At 38.4% G+C, this 19,191-nt stretch overlaps 1 protein-coding gene across 1 annotated transcript; it reads right to left on the minus strand.

Moving 5' to 3' along the window:
• Window positions 1–11,742: 11,742 nt before the first annotated feature.
• On the minus strand, window positions 11,743–14,843 carry LOC309491874 (uncharacterized protein; the record flags this gene model as incomplete). Its single annotated transcript, XM_082190896.1, has 5 exons — window positions 13,799–14,843; window positions 13,378–13,476; window positions 13,036–13,173; window positions 12,154–12,291; window positions 11,743–11,930 (listed from the first exon to the last, which is right to left on the minus strand). Coding segments are annotated over exons 1-5 (733 nt in total), but the record flags the coding sequence as incomplete, so codon positions are not given.
• Window positions 14,844–19,191: the final 4,348 nt, after the last annotated feature.

The raw sequence follows: 19,191 nt of genomic DNA on the forward strand, positions 1-19,191 counted from the left end.
AGGAAAGGACAGACAGTGAAAATGAATCAATGTAGTTAGAATTCAGAATGTTGTTTCCCATTAAGACATAATCCCACTGCTGTCGATGCCAGATCGGGTGTTGTCTTTGCAGTCGAATGCTTGGATAGAGATCAAACGAATTCAAGGAGAGACGTGCCCAAAGCTTCCTGAATATAATGTCCTTGCGAAGGAACACAAACCCAAAATAATGTTACTGGGGTCAGTCAAAAAAACTCTTTTTACATTGAAAAAATGACGCACTTCAGCTTTAAAGAAGGTCAAAATGTATATATATAAATAAAATGTATGCATAGCAGCATATTGACTTCAAGCAAATCAAACATGACTTCAGACATTTTTAAAATTGTATTTTGATAAGCACAAGTAATGCAAACATGCACTGTCACCACTGAATGACAATAACCGCTGCAGACGCTCTATTGTTGGCTGTGGGTTCCTCTGTTATGGCTCTATGACTGATGTCTTAATAATGTTTTATGAATAAGGCACAGGCCTACAGGTGGCCCACAGATGACAGGGGAGTCATAACGTGTTTTCTTTCATGATCAACACGAGGACTCTGGGATTGGCCGGGTGACAAATTACATTTTCACTTTAATTTATGGCCAATAGGGTAAAAAAACAAAAAAACATGGAGGAGAATAGAATAAAGGATTGTGATTTGAGTAAAGGAATGTATTTCGGCATACGTTCCCTGTGTTAATGTTTAATATTTAATATTAATGAACAGATTGACTGTTTAGACTCGTGGTGCGTTTGTGGATAAACGTGTTACAGGAACAGATCACCCAAAAAATGAAAATTCACTAATTATTACTCACTAATAGTATTTCCCTCCAATAGGCTGTTAATCGATGCAACTGAATAATTGAGTCAGAGGAATGAATATGAAATTTTGTGTAATTGTAAAGATGAATGATTTTGCTGAAATAATTTTTTAAAAAGTGTAATTGCAAATAATACATAAATACATACATACATAATTGTATTTGATGACATTTCAAATAAAAATTAGAAGAACCGAATCAGCCTAATTTGAATTAATAATTTAGATGGTTTTGGATCAGCTGATTTATTGAAAAGTTTTGACTCAAAAGAATGATTCATTTATAAATGGCTATTTCTCTCACTTTTGGGTGGGGTGGACGTTAAGATATACAACTGATAATGGTGGAATTTTTGGTCCGTTCTGCACATCATATAGGACTTACAGAATATTTAAAATATAGTGCTCAAGTCATATTTTATGAAACTTTTATGATGGTTTGGTGTCCTTTTAGAAGCTTAAATGTATCAGTCCCTATTCATTGTCATTGCATGGAAAAGAATAACCAGTACAAAATATAGAATTTTCTCTTCTTTCATGCATGGGAAAAAAGGGTTTGGACTTCTGGGTGAGTAAATAGTGACATAATTTTTATTATCTGGATGAATTGTTTCTTTAATTGAACACATTCGCTGTCTGGACTCATTGAGTGTTTGTGGGTAAACATATCAATTCAGTGTCATTTTAGAAAGAGCAGGAGGCTGTGAAATGCTCCGTTGGAGTCGTCTGTCTGTTTAATGTGTTGGTCTTAGTGATAGTGCCAAAACTCACTTTTCAAAATTTGCTGTCTCCCCCCATCTGTGTTACGAAACAAATGCTCCGTGAAATTTGTTAAAGGAAATGTGAAGTACATTGTTAATATCCTGTATCCCTCTCAGGATTTCTTTAGCCACAATGCTAACTCAACTGTGCACAGTATGTGGATAAAAGTCTGTGAGGAGATACTGAGAGGATTCTGAGATTAAAATTTACCTCAGAAAATAGAAAAATCCGAGTTTGATTGCAAATCAGTGATTCCTAATTCTAACGAACTAGCTAGCTTAGCTTCAATTAGTTAGCTAGTTTATATATATATAAGCTAGCCATTGTGTTGATGCTGTTTTACTTAGAAATTGTATATTGAAGTGAAACGGGTTGCAAAATAAGTTTAGTGGTAATTTTAAACTTGAGATGAGAGAATTGTTATTGTTTTTCTGAAGGATATGAAGCATGCTTTAAATCTAACACCAAACACTAAACTTGCCAGAGGGTTAGCGTTCTTAGCTAGTTCATTAAGCTGTGGAAGGCTTCGGCAGCTTACACCTAAATAGTCCCAGGCTCGGCTTTCATGTAAACCGTTCTTTAGAATCCTTGCCTGAAGGCCTCCAAACATTTTTCCTCTCTGCGAGCGATGGGAGAAATGAGTTTGGGAGGTTAGGCACTTTGGTAATAACTCAAACATAGGTATAATCAGGATTTTCATCAGTGCCCTATATAGTCATTTCAGATGGTGGAAATGTGATGTTATAGAGAGAAACGGGTAGTGATATACAGTGTTACGCTGTGGGTTTCAAAGATATAGCAATATCAAGATAATATTGTGGCAAAAACATTTTCAAGCTACATTTTTCTCTTTTTTTGTGGCCTGTTTCACGGCATATCCTGCACAATGCTAACTTTTCTTTTGTGAAATCCAAATGTCTTCATTCGCACCCAAGTTTGCTAGCTATTTTGCTAGAGTTGCTCATCTCTGATTTCAGTAGGCAATGTTTTGTTAAAGTTCCAGAATGGCTATAACTCCGAAACTAGCACATAAAGCACACCTTAAAAGGGAGTCTGATTATATTCAGTTTGCAGTAGCTAAACTTGCCCTTTGCTAAGTAAGGATTTAATTAGCTAGTGCATACAGTATTTACCAAAAGAGTGTTCTTGTAGAAGTACTTACGAAGATAATTAGCATCTCTTTATCTGAAGATATTACACTGTTGATCCAAAGAGAAATGCCCAATTTGACTGATATGCTCAATTTGTTAGCTTGGGGATTAGCCTTATGTGTCAGCAATATCAACAGTCTGACATTTTTCTCAGAACAGACTCTTTAACAAATGTTATTGTGATAATGAAAACAAGATTGGTTAACAAGGCTAACAAGAAGGGATGCAGATTGAACAGTATGTATCTTTGATTAATTACAGTAGCTTGTAATGGATTTCTTAAATGCTAAAAAATGAGCACTGTCCAATATCTTCCTATTACTAATCAGACGTTGGTGAAATGCTTTGTTGGCAAAATGGCTTGGTTTGGACACTGGATAATTTATATGGAAAGCTGTCTGTTTTGTATCCAAACAGCAGAACGTATCTATTAGTGTGCATGTCAAAGGCTTTTGTACTCCTCGGTTCACTGTTGTCCATAGCTGTTAGCTTGGAGGATCTCTGCCCCAATTTTGTTATCTTCTCGAGCATTCATGCAGAGTGAGCGGACCATGAGCAACGCTTTCTAGTTCATTCTCTATGGGAGCCAAGCTGCACTAGGATTGACAGCAGAGCAGAACTACAGAGCATCAAAATGTTAGGAAATGCTGAGCTTTATGCAAATCAGCCAATCACTGTGAGCTCAAGGTAATCACATCAATCACAAACTTGATTTTGCTATATACTGTAGCTTTATTGCTATATTGATTTCAAATGGGCTTTGCACAATTTACTTTTAGCTATGCTGTGGGTAGTTAGCGAAAGTGTTTAATTTTTTTTTTTCATTGTGATGACTTTATTGACCGTTTAAAGCAACACTATGTAACTTTTCAACCTTCATAATATATTTCCAAGATCCTTGTGATGGTACATCGACTTACAATAGGTTGAATGACACGTCTGCCATAGCCTGACGGGGTCTGTATCGCTTTTACTGGCACTACGTAACTTCGGGGTTCGGGTAGTAACCAGAGCACAAAAAGAACTACAAAATTCAATTGCTTTCCCCCACCACTTCGTCAAATTTGGACGTGAGAGGCCAACCAGCGTTTGTTTTCGGCTTTCGTGTGTATGTTTTTGTCATGGGGGTTGTTTCCACCTGGCCACTTAATGCGTTTTCTCAGATCCGATCGTGAAAAGTCCAGGTTTAAATGCCCTCCGAAACGCATTTGAGACGGATTTGAATCCGACCGCTCAAACCACTCCAGGAGGAGATCTGAGACGCATTCCAGACGAAACTGGGCAAGTGTAAATGCATATGGTTGTTGAAACACATATGTAAATTGTACTCCTCCCAAAAATGCTTTAAAAAAAAAACGTGTGAGAGCATATGTTATATCCAGATATGACGACGCGCTGGAACACGCATCACCGCAGATGAGCAACTGCATCAAGCCAACGTGCAAACTATCGCAAATCAAAGTGAAAGTAAGTCGCAGACGCTTAACACACAATCTTCATCATTAAAAGTAAAGAAACGAAATGATCTTACCAGGGCTGTACTGCTCTCTCTTATTGCGGTCTTTGATTTTGAAATTTTAGCTGATGATCTATAAAATGCAGCTCATATCTGTTGCTTTCGGTGACGTGCAGTCCATTAAATCTGCATATAGCGCGAGAATTGAAGATCGAATTTAAATCCGTTTCGCAAAAATACATTTATGTGACCAGGTGTAAATGGAATCGTTTTGATAAATCAGATAGCTATGCCTCACGAATTAGTTTGCCAGATGAACTCAGGTGTTGTGAGGTGTATTTATCACGTAGTCCTGAGGGATATCAGACAACGCCGTTTGATGTTGATTCCTGCGATTATCTAGCCTGGATGCCAGCCGAACTTAGCCCCGCCCACAACATTTTTTGGTCGGGAAGTTCGGTCTGGACTCGTTCCGTTGAGGAGCTATTATGCCCGAACAAAAATTGTTCGGACCAATCAAATTGTCAGGGCGGGCTTTATACGATGATGGACAGATGAGCAACGTAACGTAATCATCCACGTCACCAACGAGCGCTTGGGTTGAATTCGTTTACAACACAGATGACTGCCGCTGGAGAATTGTTATTTCACGAGTTCACACTTACAAATAAGTCAGATAGAATAAATGCATATTTGGCGTGCTGTCCGAGGAGAGGGCGGGCTCGGTATTCGGCCCGAACCCAAAGTGCTCCCCCCGTATTCCAGGCTGTGGAAGAACAGGCCGAGAGTGAGTGGAGGGATGCTGAAAACTGTCATGGAATGTTAGGTGAGTTGACAAAGTGAATAAATATATGCTTCCTCTCATGCTGATAGTGTAGACCATTGTTTGATGACAAGATGATTGGATTGATTATTTGAACATGCTCCTCTCGAACTTTGTTTATAAAACATTATGTGTAGATTCCGCCATCGCGTCTGTTATAGAAGATATCGACAGCGCATTCATTTTAAAAGAGGAACAGAGAACCACGATCAAGGCATTTGTCGATCGGAAACATGAATGAAAAACATACATCACTTACTCCGTTGCTCTGATTGGTTATAGGTCTATCCAATTGAGTGCAGAGGCATTTTCCTTCCTGGTTCGGTTGAAACACGCCCCATAATCAAAGCTCAATGGAGCGACTCACATTCTGACTAGAATCTGAGTATGACGACGTCAGGCTAGCGATTATCATGAGAACAGCTTTCAATATCTCACATAATTATCAGGACATAAATACGCCTAACGTAGAGGTTGTAAATAGTGTAAACGAGCACAATTTGCAAACTATTATGATAAATTGCAATAATCATGTCTAATGACATCATAACGGCCAATGTTATGAAATAATGCGACGTACATTTAACTTAATTGATGTTATCTGGCATTTTGTAATGTTTACATTTCAATAAAAACAACACAAATTAAATTATACAGTAGGCCTAGACTATAGACTATTTACTTGTGAGTTAGCTGCAATCATGTAAAAACGTTATAATATATTTACGACAGTGCAAGTATTCCACAGCGACTCTAGGGGTCGCTGTTTGACAAAAACACAATTTCTACTTAGTGTGGCTTTAATGAATGCACTCTTAAATAATACTTAAATCAACCACTTCTGTAAATTAAATGTTAATTGTCAGGACTGAGTGATATAGCAATAATAATAGGCCTATACCAATTACCATTTGGTAAATACCAATATTATAATTTTTTCCCAATTTTTTATTTTAAATTAGCTTTTGTCCCATTTTGTCCCTAAATGAATTTTTTATTTTTTTTATTTACATGCACACATATTTTTATAAAACATCTTAATATATTAATAATCCATTCAGAGACAGGTGAAACATTTTGAGTGATGATGCCATTGAATGAGTTTGAAATGATTCACAGAAATGAATCAAATATGTAAAAAAACTGACATTTTTGCTACTGAAGTTTAAATCAGAACCAAATAAACGCTGAATTAAAATCATCATCAATATGTTGTGAATATATATCACATCCAACACTAATTGCCACTTTTTTTGCACTCTATTGCTTCTTGCAATCTCATTTCCTCTCATGACATAATTTTAGCATCTAGCTCCTAGCACCTAGTGGCGTTTATCACTACGTACCCTCCTTTCCATCTGTCAGGCTTGTCTGCAGCCATATCTGCATCAGTGCTAGCGATGACCTAATGTTGTTAATTCGGGTGCTTATAGTCTCCCTCTGAGTTTGTAGGGAGATATGTGAATCACTCTGCTATTATCATCCGGTTCCTGCTGACATCAGCAACAACAACAGCAGCAAGGAAATCCCATTGATTCCTCTTTCAGATACGAGCCTGACAGTCATTAAGTGTGTTCTGAACGAATATAGTCAGAGTATGGAGATGAATATAAGGTTTTGTCACCTTGAGACAATTTAAAAGGAAAATTGAGATTCAGCAACATTGCAAGTTGTTTTATGCCTTGCGATATTGCAACAAATCCTTTTTTTTTCTGCCCGTAGCCTGCTGTTTATTCCATTTATAAACATTAAGGGCACTGTAAGGATCCATCTTAGGATTGATGATATGTGCTGCTGGCAGTTTTTAAGATCTCACACTAGGAGTGTTCTGTGCATCAGAGCAATTCAATGGTGAATCACATTAGAATACATAGAAACTACTCCATCTTTCTAATCTGTGCCACTGCATCCTTTGAGTATCGTTAATATGCACATTATGGAAGTTTTTTTTGTGTTTTTTTGCTGTGAGATAAATTATTTGTCAGTCATTTTAGCGGGGGTTGTTTACGAATGTTGCGGAAAACCGCGACGCAGTGAGATGAAGGTCAGATCAGAAGTTATGAGGCAAACAAATGTTGGAACAAAGGAAAACTTTGAAAGATGAAAGTCGTGCAGAAAGTTTTGTAATGGCAGACTACAAAGTCAAACAGTTTTGTTTGCGACGGTTTTGACCATTGTTTCACCCCATGCTGAGACTTATTTGACAACCCCCACCCCAGATTTGAGCGTACTCTAAACCAGAGCAAAACACCCTGCTGTTTCTGAAGTGGCACTGTGACTCAAAGGGGGACAGAGGCACCTGGCATGGGTTCTGACAGACCATGCACCATGGACAATCAATCAGAGCTCGAAAATAATTTGTTCGAAACAGTGACCTACTTTGGTGAGGTTCAAGACTAGCATAAGCTAACCCACCATTGGCAGGAGAGCATTAGAAATGAAGGTTGTTTTGAGAGCATGTTATGCTTGAAGCTCCCAGTGATGACCATTTTTGAACTTCAAATGGGACATCAAGGCTTAAAAAGGTGCCTTACAGGTATCAAGTAAAGTTGCAAGAGAAGTTGCTTGCTCAGTGACTGGGTTGTATACGAGGTGTTGATTAGCCTAGTGTAGCCTTCTTGCCTAAATTTTGCAATTTAACACAGGAAAGGAATGGCCAGAGGTTTTCAAAATAGCTGCAAAGGGCATCACCAATTCTCAAGTCAAATAACAATCATTATCATAAGGGTGATGCAAGTTTGCATGCCACATAAGAAATACCCGTACAAAAATGTGTGCCCTTATCCCACTGAGGGAGTGAAAAATGAATGCACTTATTATCTTGGTAATATTCCATGAAATTTGAAGAAATAGTGATTTGAATTAAATGTGCCATGGTTTTACAATATTTGATAGAGACACACATGTTTTAGCTATAAAACAAACACATAAAGCTGGTAAGAAAAGCCATGATAAGTCCTTTTATAAAAATGACCCAGCATAGGCTGGAAATCATTGCCAGACACATTTTTTTTACCATCTGGACTACAGACATTTCCACATTATGAGTAAAATGCGTTTCTTGGGTCTCATCTGTTTTGTGGAAGAGTATTTCTTATTGGAAAATTGAAGGCGGCCAAGAGCAAGATATGTATTATAATACAGCATTGTGGGATCCTGTAGTACAGCGGAAAGATTTGTGACTGAATCCGTTAGGAGCCGACTCCACAGGTGACGTGTCGCCCTTGAGCCAAGTACATGGAAATGAGACAGGTACTTTTCCTCAGGCCATCAATCTCCAGCTTAATTAGTAATTTGTTGAATGGGAAGGTACAAAGCAAGAAGGCCTATAATAACTAGAGAAAGGTGTTTGCATTCCTATTTATCTTAATGGCACTTATTTTCACACGTCAAGTCTCTTTGTTATTGACTGTCCTGAGCTGTTGTGTGAATAGAAGTCTGTTTCACTCTTTTAAGAGTTCTTGTGCACTGGTAAAATACTATACACCAGGGGTGCCCAATCCTGTTATTTGAGATCTACCCTCTTGCAGAGTTCAGTTCAAACCCTGCTTCAACACACCTGTCTGTAATTATCAAGTGTTACTGAGGAGCTTAAATGATCAGGTTCAGGAGTATTTGATTAGGGTTGGAGCTTAGCTTTGCAGGAACGCGCAAGAACATGATTGGGAAACCTTATTATATTCTGTAATATCTACTGTATGAGCTGTTTGGAGGTAAATAAGTCACAAAGTTAAATAAGGCACTGCCCTAGTGACAAGCTGTTGCACCACTAAAGGTACAGTGTATGCAAATTTTTTTTTTCTGAGACTGTAATAATAATAATGATATGTTCTATGAAATGAAATTTCTACCAGCAGGGCCTAACCTTTCCACCTTGACATAGATATGTAGGAGGGAGTAGAACAGAGTAACATAGAGAGAAATAATAAGGGTCAAAAAAGAAGGTAAGCGGTCCAAGTGGGGTGTCAGCAAGGGAAATAGTTTCCGTAAGGTGCTAGGGTATTGTTAGGGTCGAAGAAGTGCAGAAGGCCATGTTCCCCCCAGGCTAAGGACCGGAAAGGGGCACATCAGCCCAGCATCTTGGCACGTTTTCCAAAATCTAGGGCGCAGTTGTATTGAAGGCACAGGGGTACAAGCAAAGGTGGGTCACTTCATCACAGCACTAAGACTAAGACTAAGAGTATTGCAATTGCTGTTAGGGACTGTTAGACAACACTCTAGTCTCCCAGCATGCTAAGATTCAACTTCTTACTTTCGGCCATCTGCTGATTGCAAGGGATGATTTGTGTTCCTTTTTGGGATGATGACCTACTCCCTTACTTCTCAGTTCCTTCATAACAGACTTCCCCAGGTATCCTTCATATCCTTGAAATCAGTCTTCCTTCCTTCATGTAACTTTCTCTCTCTTATTTCACTTACCTCTGCTGCCTCCCTGATGCGAGTATCACTCTGGGGTTCCCCAAGAGCGGTGATTAAGTCTGAAGGATGTTATCACCCCAGTTCATGAAAACCTCACGCTGTGTGCTTCATTTTATAGATGGCACAGTGAGTGATTTAGAGAGAGGACCCTAGGATAGGCAAGTGACTGGTACCACGGTAGGATGCTCGAAAAGGTACGTCAGGCAGAGGTGAATGGTGCTCAACAGGGTCTGACTCACAGCCCCTCTCTCATCCGTCCTCTCGAATGACACAGAGTGATTGAGCCAATCCGACATTGCCCAGAGTTCTGGTTAAACCTGAGTCACTCACCAGGATTTGGAGGTCATGATTCAAAGGTGAGACATAAAATGAGAAAGAAAGAGAGGAGTTGAAAGTAAATGAAAAAATAGACTACAACCTGCTGTGAAAAAGAGAAATGAAGCTTTTGGTGACTCATAGGTTGAGGACAAGACTGCAGCATAATGACTTAGAATGAAAAGGAGACATGTACAAAGACTCGAGATGTCGTCAGCCCAGCGTGCTTCCATTATTGTCATATTGCCTGTGAATGAAAAACACTACTTCTCTTTTTCAAGCCTTTCCTTTTCCAGTACAGTAGACCATACACATGTTCTTCAGACTAGCAGACTGAAACCACTTAGGTCAGTGGAGTCCCCTTGGGCCCTACAGTATATATGAACAATGAAAGTACTAGCTCAAGCAGTAGACGTCACAATTGAAGCATTGGAGAAAAGTGTAGGGGTGAAGGCCACGTTCACACTGACAGCAATTAAACCGCTGGAGCTTGTCCAGTGTCTGCACTTGTAAGCTTTCCTGCTTGTCTGCTTTATCCAACTGTTTCCGTTGGTGTTTGTCGCTCAAGGTGAACCCTGCTCTATTTTTTTTGCCTCGCTAACAGTTGCTAAGGTACAAGAAATTGGCAACTCTCATCAACGATCTGGATCAGCAGTCTTGCTAGTGTTAGCCATTTTCTAGTGTACAAGGTTGTCCATTAGTCTACTAACTTTGCTAAATCTCTGTTGTATGTGGGCTGAATTTTCTTATTGTAAAAACAAATATTAAACCTCCCAATAAATGTAAGCTTAGCGTTAAGTTCTGCCAGGAAGACTCAATCAGCGCGTCATGAATTAACTCACTTCTAACCAATCATGTGTTAACACTCTCAGTATAAAAGAATGGTACTTACATCCGTCTGAGTTCGCAGATACTGACGGCGCCAATTACCTCCATCCTCCCCAACCACCTCCAAGATGGTCCTTTCCCTCCATCCTCCCCACCACCACCAGGATGGTCCCTTCCTTTGCCTCCAGGGGGTCGGCTGCGCCCCTGCCTTCATCTTCAGGCGGGATTTGCAGATTCCGTTACCCTCGCATTGCTTGCTAAGACGGGGCCTACGCCAAAGACTATGCTTGCTGAGCTATTAACCCCTTACCAGTCGCCCCCATTTTTGGCAATCGAGTGCAAAATGACATACCCATAATAAAATGGTTGTTGCTAATGAGTCCTTCTGACTACACACAAAACCAAGATATCATTTAAAAGCTGACACTTGACAGTTTACTATGAAATACTCAGAATTGCTCAAGCAATTACTATTAGAGAGATAAATAAGCTCAAAAAACAATGGACAATATTTTTTTTTTTTATAATAAATGTTATGAAAAAGAAAATAGCTTAAAGCAAAAATATACAGGCCTGGAAACACAAGCAATCTAAAGCCATAGTTCTTAACAATGTATGTTTCAAATTTGAAGTTCATACAAGCAAAAATGATTTTTTTACAAGCATTTATTTCAGCGCATGTCTAGGCACCTACCCAAAAAGGCCACTTGGAGTCTCCAAAGGGACACTTGGTAACCAACTTTTACCATGAGCTATAACAAGTTTGTTTGATCATTTCAATATATTTTCTTATTACATTATGACAAAGCACAACTTGTATACTCTCTGGTGTATTGTTTACATTCTAAATGTTTATAAAAATACATTTATGTGCATTTTTGGAAAAGGCTCCAAAAGTACCCTAAAGTGACACTTGGCAACTTGTTTATAAAAAGTATATATAAGAAAGTCTTTGTTCACTACCATCCATTTAATGGTTAAGAATGACACATTATTTAGCAAATAAAACGTTTTTTTATTTATACATCTGTATATAGTTACAAACAACAGTTTCTTAGTTATTAGCAATCAACACAGTGCTAAACATCTCAAAAAATGAAAAAAAAATTTGTTTTACCAATCAGTGTCTGTAGCAACGCACTTGAAAAGAACAGCTGGAACAGCTGCAGAGGACTGTACAGCTGCAGAGGACTGTACGAAGCTGTTTTTAGAAGCTTTGCTCCAACAGCATGAAGAGGCCTAAAGATGATTTCAGGAGGTTCTGTGCTGTCCATGTTACTACACCATCCTGTCCCTGAAGTGCTGGGTGAATCATCTGAATTGCCATCACTATTGAATAACAAACAGGGAAAGAAATTTTTATATATACACATTTTTTTTTCAAAATCAAATGACCATTCACATACAGGAATCTACCTTCATACCCAATATATTGCTAACATTATTGAACATTTACACCACCAGCTAATAATGCAGACTGCAATCAGACAATAATGATGCCCTAACATATTTTATTTTCTCAAGAGTCATGCACGTCACATTATTTGCTTACCACAAAGTGCTGGGCTGTCTCTTTCTTCCGCTCTTTCCTCTTGAACTTCTGGAGGCTGAAGATGCTGCAGCCACACATGGACGCTTTGCATGTTGTCCAGAGGCCTCTGGTACCCTCTCATCATCTGAAGTTTCATCACTGTTGAATTACACAAAACGGATTAGAAACACACCTAACAGAACTGATTATCTTACACATAAATACATACATATTATTGCCTTTTCAAATCTGAAATTCAAACAATCATTCACATACAGCAATCTACCTCTACACCAACTCTATTGCTGTCCTGATTGCACATTTACACTAGCAGCTTACAGATATTATATTCAAAGGATCATTCACATACAGCAATCTACCTCTACACAAACTCTATTGCTGCCCTGATTGCACATTTACACTACCAGCTAACAGATTTTATATTCAAAGGATCATTCACAAACAGCAATCTACCTCTACACCGACTCTATTGCTGTCCTGATTGCACATTTACACTACCAGCTAACAGATTTTATATTCAAAGGATCATTCACAAACAGCAATCTACCTCTACACCAACTCTATTGCTGTCCTGATTGCACATTTACACTAGCAGCTTACAGATATTATATTCAAAGGATCATTCACATACAGCAATCTACCTCTACACCAACTCTATTGCTGCCCTGATTGCACATTTACACTACCAGCTAACATATTTTATATTCAAAGGATCATTCACATACAGCAATCTACCTCTACACCAACTCTATTGCTGCCCTGATTGCACATTTACACTACCAGCTAACAATGCAGACTGTAATCAGACAATAATAATGCCCTAAAATGCAATTTTTTTCTCTCACTAAACATTACTTTACTTGCTTCACATTATTTACTTACCACAAAGTGCTGGGCTGTCTCTTTCTTCCGCTCTTTCCTCTTGAACTTCTGGAGGCTGAAGATGCTGCAGCCACACATGGACGCTTTGCATGTTGTCCAGAGGCCTCTGGTACCCTCTCATCATCTGAAGTTTCATCACTGTTGAATTACACAAAAGGGACTAGAAACATACATGAAATTCAAATGATAATATACAACATACAGAAATTTAGCTCCATACCCACTCTATTGCTGCCCTGATTGCACATTTACACTACCAGCAAATAATGCACACTCAGACAATAATAATGCCCTAAAATGCATTTTTTTTTTTTTTTATCTCACTAAACATTATTTGCTTACCACAAAGTGGAGGCAGCTGAAGATGTTGCAGCCACACATGGACGCTTTGCATGTTGTCCAGAGGCCTCTGGTACCCTCTCATCATCTGAAGTTTCATCACTGTTGAATTACACAAAAAGGATTAGAACTAACGTTACACCTAACAGAACTGATTATCTTACACACATATAATTACATGTTCTTCTCTGAAAAGTTGTTTGAACTTCGTCTTGCGTTCTACATACAAAGCAATAGCCTATATAGCTAACGTTACATAAAGTAATATGTTCAATGTTGTACAGGGCTTCTTCTAATTCAGCGCTTGAATAACAATGGAATTTCACTGCATTTCAATGTAACGTACTTATAAGCGGCAATAGTGCAGAAAATCAAAACTAAAAAGCAATGTAACACAAACTCACTAAAATGTTTAGACACTTACCGATCTAAAACTGGATCGAGACCTTCTAAAAACATATCCTCCTCTTCAGAGTCGACGCTGGATACAAAACTCTCTTCTGAATATTTCCCGTTTTCTTCATCACTGCTTCGCAGAAGTTCTTCCAATGCAGCAGCAGGAGAAAATAACTTCTGTCCCCGACGTGAACCCATTGCAGCAGGCGAATGTAAACGGAGCGAGCGCTAGAGAGCAGGTGTAACAGGAGGCAGGACAACCTCTGTGCGTCACGAGAAGCACGTGTGCGTAAATTTCCAGGAAGCAAATGGTTGCGCAAACAAAGGAACACTGTTATAAACGCGAGATTATGCAAAACCGCACATGGGCGTATTCGTTATGGCATAGGCTTCACATTGGATGACAACAAAAAAGTTTCCCATTGCTATTGGTTTATTTTTTACCACACATATTAGCATTATGCATGATCACACGTCACCAAAAGCGCCTGTCATCCTTCAATCCTTTCTAAAATTACATGGCCAGTTTTCATCGGACATCTTCTGGGCCGATCTCATTCATTTCCAGACACTCCACTAAATACTCTGATATGTTATGTTTCATTGAATAATGCGCTAGATGTGGAGAATTCGTCGAATAAACAGGACAACGCCCTCGTGATTAGCAAATTTCAGGATGTAAACAATAGAAGTTCTATGGATATTTTTAACAGTTTGCATATTTTTGGACAAATTTTTACCATGGACATCATACACTGGACTCTTCCCATGGTAAAAAGATCGATGTCATCATTATTCTGCCAAGCATTACATTTCCACAACACAAAAAAGGTAAGGACCCCCCCCCCTCTCTTCATAGTTGTATCACATTGTTTATGTTGATACAGAATAACAAAAAACGGTTGCAAAGTTATCTTGATTGTATAATGCTTATAACGAGACGAATATACAGTGTTGTATCTTTCAAACAATGTATTGGTTAACCTTATTACTTCACAAAATTATACTGTAAACGCGCGATCAATGTAAACAATATAAAATCCGGGATCACCAGTGATCCCAGACGGGTAAGGGGTTAATAAATTTACTCGTTATATCATTTTATCTCCCGAGTCTTTCTGGTAGAACTTATTGCCCTTATTTGTAGGTTTTATACATGTATTACACCAACATTTGTGGATTTAACCTAACTCGTACTGAACATTATTTGTGTTTAAGACCGATTGAAGCATTGTGAATTACTTACCTACTTAGGCACACAGGTTTCTGTTCATGATTACTTGTTTTTTTTTTTTATTCACCATTTTGTTCAACTACAAAAGGCATGTCAGCTGCTGCTTTATACAGTATACTCTAATGTTGTTTAATGACAGCATATAGAGGCATGGGAATATCTCATTAGCCTGTCATTACAGTGTCCTTCATCAAGGGCTTCTTCTTCTTGCTTTCTTGGAAACTGCTTTAGACATTAAACAGTGATACGTCCTATTTGTGGTAAATTTAGCCTTAGTGAGAGCTAGGATGGCAGGTTTCCAGGAACTTTTTCAACAAAATACTTGTGGTGGTAGGGCACTACACGTTTTTTGGCATCGTCTCTAAATTTCCCTGAGGTTGCCAATCTTTTATTACTCTCATCCAACTCCCAGTGACCAGCCTTTTTTTGTTATTTATAGGGCCGTCAAGAGATCCTATAAGAAAGAAAGATCACAAATAATTATTTTTTCTGCTAAGAGATTTTTGCTGACTTGTGGGTTTCTTTTCTTTTCTTCTTCCTTTTCTTTCTCCTCTCTCTTTTTCTTTCTATTCTAGTACATTACTTTGTTTTATGATGTAGTTATATACTAAACACAGTATTAGCCATACATGACAAGTTCTGGATGTTACAAGAGAATGAAAAGCTCTGGGTAATCAGGAAACTACGAGGAGCATATTGTTAATTCATTTTATTAATTCACTTTTATTAAGAACACCTCCACATCTCAGCATTCATTTTTTATTGATTTGCCATTTGATGACGGTAGTTTTAATTAAAAGAGATTCTGAAATGCCAACATGCTTTAAGGAGCCAAGAAAAGCTCACTAGGAAAGCCCATTACATGTGCAGTACATCGAGATGAGAATGTAGGACTATAAAGTAACAACATAGGAGAAGTTACGCTAAACATAGAAAGGCCCTGTTTAGTTTCTCATGAAAACCATGTATCTGCCATGTGAAATACAGTTTCCCACATGTACTGTTTGTGCTTAGTGTTGTCCCTTTGGCTATGGTATATTGCTCAGATTTAGATGAATGTCTTCTACATGGCTCCAGATTTGAGTATTAAGGCCCATTATGTGGTCTTCAATGAAGAAAAAAAAAAAAAAAAAAGATCTACCAGGGGCCTAATAAGATGATCCTGCTCTTTTAAGCAGCTAATACCAGCTCAATAAAATCTAAGACTTGGATATAATAGAGAAATAATATGCATGAAATATTATCAGTCATTTTCATTCTTGATGAACTAAAATCCACGGATTTCTAGGGATTAGATTACATTATTTGTGCATTGTAATTGTGCATTAGATTATTTGTGATGCATGACGCAAGCAGGATGCTTTAAAGATTGCATTAAGATGGCTGACCAAGATATTGTTTTAGCAGCTGCCGTGGACAAGCTGAGGGACATAACAGAGGGTCAAGGGAAGTAGAGTCAAGGATCAAAGGGCAAAAAAATATCAGCCCAAATTGACTGAAATATATGTGAAATAATTGTAAGGACTGGTTGGAAGTTGTTGGATTATCACCAATGACCTTAATGCATGTTCAGTAATGCTTTTAAGCAATTCTTTGAATCATCATTGATACCCAAGACATTTCTCCCATTTAGCCTACCTCATGTCACTAGTGTTTGCAATCTTTCTCTTTCCTCTTGATTTCGTCTGTGCCTTCAGTCAGTCAGTGTTCTGCTTTGAGAGCAGCAGGGTGACTCTCGATCCGTTTCCTACACCATCCCAGCACAATAGATGAAATGGAGGCCCAAGCTACTACTGAACACCTTTTTTTGAAGTTTATCTCGTTCCTGACGTCTGATACTGCAAACCGAATCTCCAGGTAACCCTAGCAGAGTAGACAAGAAGTGGCAAAAAACAGTCAGATAGATGACTAAAAGAAAGCAGGGTATAAAAATAACTAATAGAAAAAGAAAAAAAATGGATGCCTGACTGTCACATGACATGTGCGACGGTACACCCTGGAGTGGCACTTTGAAATGTCAACACCTGCCGATTAAAACAACAGGAGGGGAACAGAAAGCAAGAACAAGTATGGAGGAGGTATGGAAAAAGAAAGATTTTGAATAATGCAGACTGGAATACGAGGGGCGGAAAAAAACAAACTCAGTTTGAAATGTCAAGTGCCAAAATGTGAGCAAGAAGGCCCATTGCTCCTTCACCTAGGGTGTTGCACTGACACTTTTCTGGGATGCTGAAGGAAAATGGCTGCCTTTCCCGGGCACGGATACTTTGAGCAAGGTATAAATCATGCTGGCACATTGAAAGCAGGACTCAGCACTGCACTAGAACTTAGCAAGAAATCTGGCCTGTTTTCTTTTTTATGGTTCACTTCTTTTTGTTTTCACATGCTAACTTTTTACATGCTAACTGAAATGGTGGCCTGATCCAGTTGTCAACATGAAATCAAAGTGTCTTTCCAGTTTACTTTCTTAGTACAATCCTAGTCATGTAAACAATTCATTGGTTCACGTTATTTCGAAGAAAACAGTGTTTATAATCTTTCTTCAAAATGTGCAAACTGTGTCTGCCCCTAAAGTGACTTTCCTTTTCCAATGACATTGCCTAGGCCTAGTGGACTGTTTGATCATGTAAACCGATAGCCAAATAGCTATTTATGTATTTTATTGGCAAACTCACAATACCTGAAGAGAGCTATCTAGCTGTTATCATTCCCATTCTTATTAAAACCTCAGTTGCTCAGTTTGCATATGTACTGTACCTCTGAAAGAAAACTCTGAAGGCTAGCAAATTTGCTTACATTTTAGGGAGCTAATCATCTCAGTCATTAAAAGCTAAAGCCACATTTTACAATCCAAGCAGTAAAATATATTTTTTTTCTGGTTCAACTATCGCATTACGGAGGTAAATGGCTTTTAATGCTATTTAATGCATTTTCTGGGTTCTAGGGACTATTTCACTTTAACTTGCTTTCCAACTTGTGTTTTACATAAGTGGTTTTTGCTAAACTGTTAAAGATTAACTTTAGCACCTTGCTAAGCATGTAAACTAACAAAACGTGAAATATATGCAAAATGTTAATCGTGTTGTTTTACTAGACCCTATATACCTTGGGTTTTTGCAGCCTCCTAAGATTTTCTTGACATACTCAAGATCCAAAATCCTCTGTGACTCCATATAGACATGTGACTTCTCTTTGAGTTCATCATAGTCAAGTGGATCTTTCCTCTCTGAATCCATTTAGTCCATCCACGATAAGTCTCCCTGCCTCCGATTTCACCTTCACGCTCTACTGTCCATGAAAGAGCAATCTAGTTTGAAGGGGGAGATAAAGTTCACCCATGTTTTATGTGAATACCTTTGCAAGATAAAGCTCAGTATGGGTAGATACAAATCTCTCTTGAAGAGATTGACGCCAAGAAGCATTGAAGCCTTGAAGCATCTCCTTGAGTTTTCTGTCACACTTGTTGTGTTCCCCTCAGAGATGGTACAAAAAGAGCCCTCAACTGAAGATGCCACTACAGGCACTTTTACCTCGAAGTGTCAACAAAAATATCTCTCCTCCCTAAACCGAGTGATTGAGTGTAGGTAAAGAATGGAAAGAGTGGAAAAATTAGAGCAGGGAGTAAGAAAGTGGGTGAATTAACATTAGCATGACATAAGTTCAAGGTAAAGAGGAAAGAGAGTGTAAGAGAGATAAAGAAGTGGTTGTTTTAGTTGTTCTTTATGTAGTTTTACCTGCTAGTTGTTAGTTTGAAAAAAACTCAAGTGTTTTCCCCTCAAATTCCATTATACAAAACCTTTCAATAAACAGCAGCCGGCCCTTCCCATGCCAAGTACTGGCAAGATTCAATATTTTAGCAGACAGATTAAACAGTTATGTACCAAAATTAGTGTTATTTATCAATTAGGAACATTAAAGGGATGGTTCGGAGTAAAATCAACCTAGAGTCCTATGCACCATGACCTTGAGCCAAACAAGGTTTGATAAGACAGCCTATAAAACTCCCCCAAATTGTTCTGGAAGATATTTACTTGAGTCAAAAATGCTTTTTAAAAACCTTTTTTTATTACTGGCCACACCTCTGCACCTCAGTGATTTGTTGGCCTAAATTAATATTCTGCCAGGGTACATGTAGAAAGAGACAGGCCAATAGACAGAGAGAGAACAAGTCATTCACACATATTTGA

This window comes from Leuciscus leuciscus (genome assembly GCF_965113295.1).
Source record: "Leuciscus leuciscus genome assembly, contig: HAP1_SCAFFOLD_658, whole genome shotgun sequence".
NCBI classification, from domain to species: domain Eukaryota; kingdom Metazoa; phylum Chordata; class Actinopteri; order Cypriniformes; family Leuciscidae; genus Leuciscus; species Leuciscus leuciscus.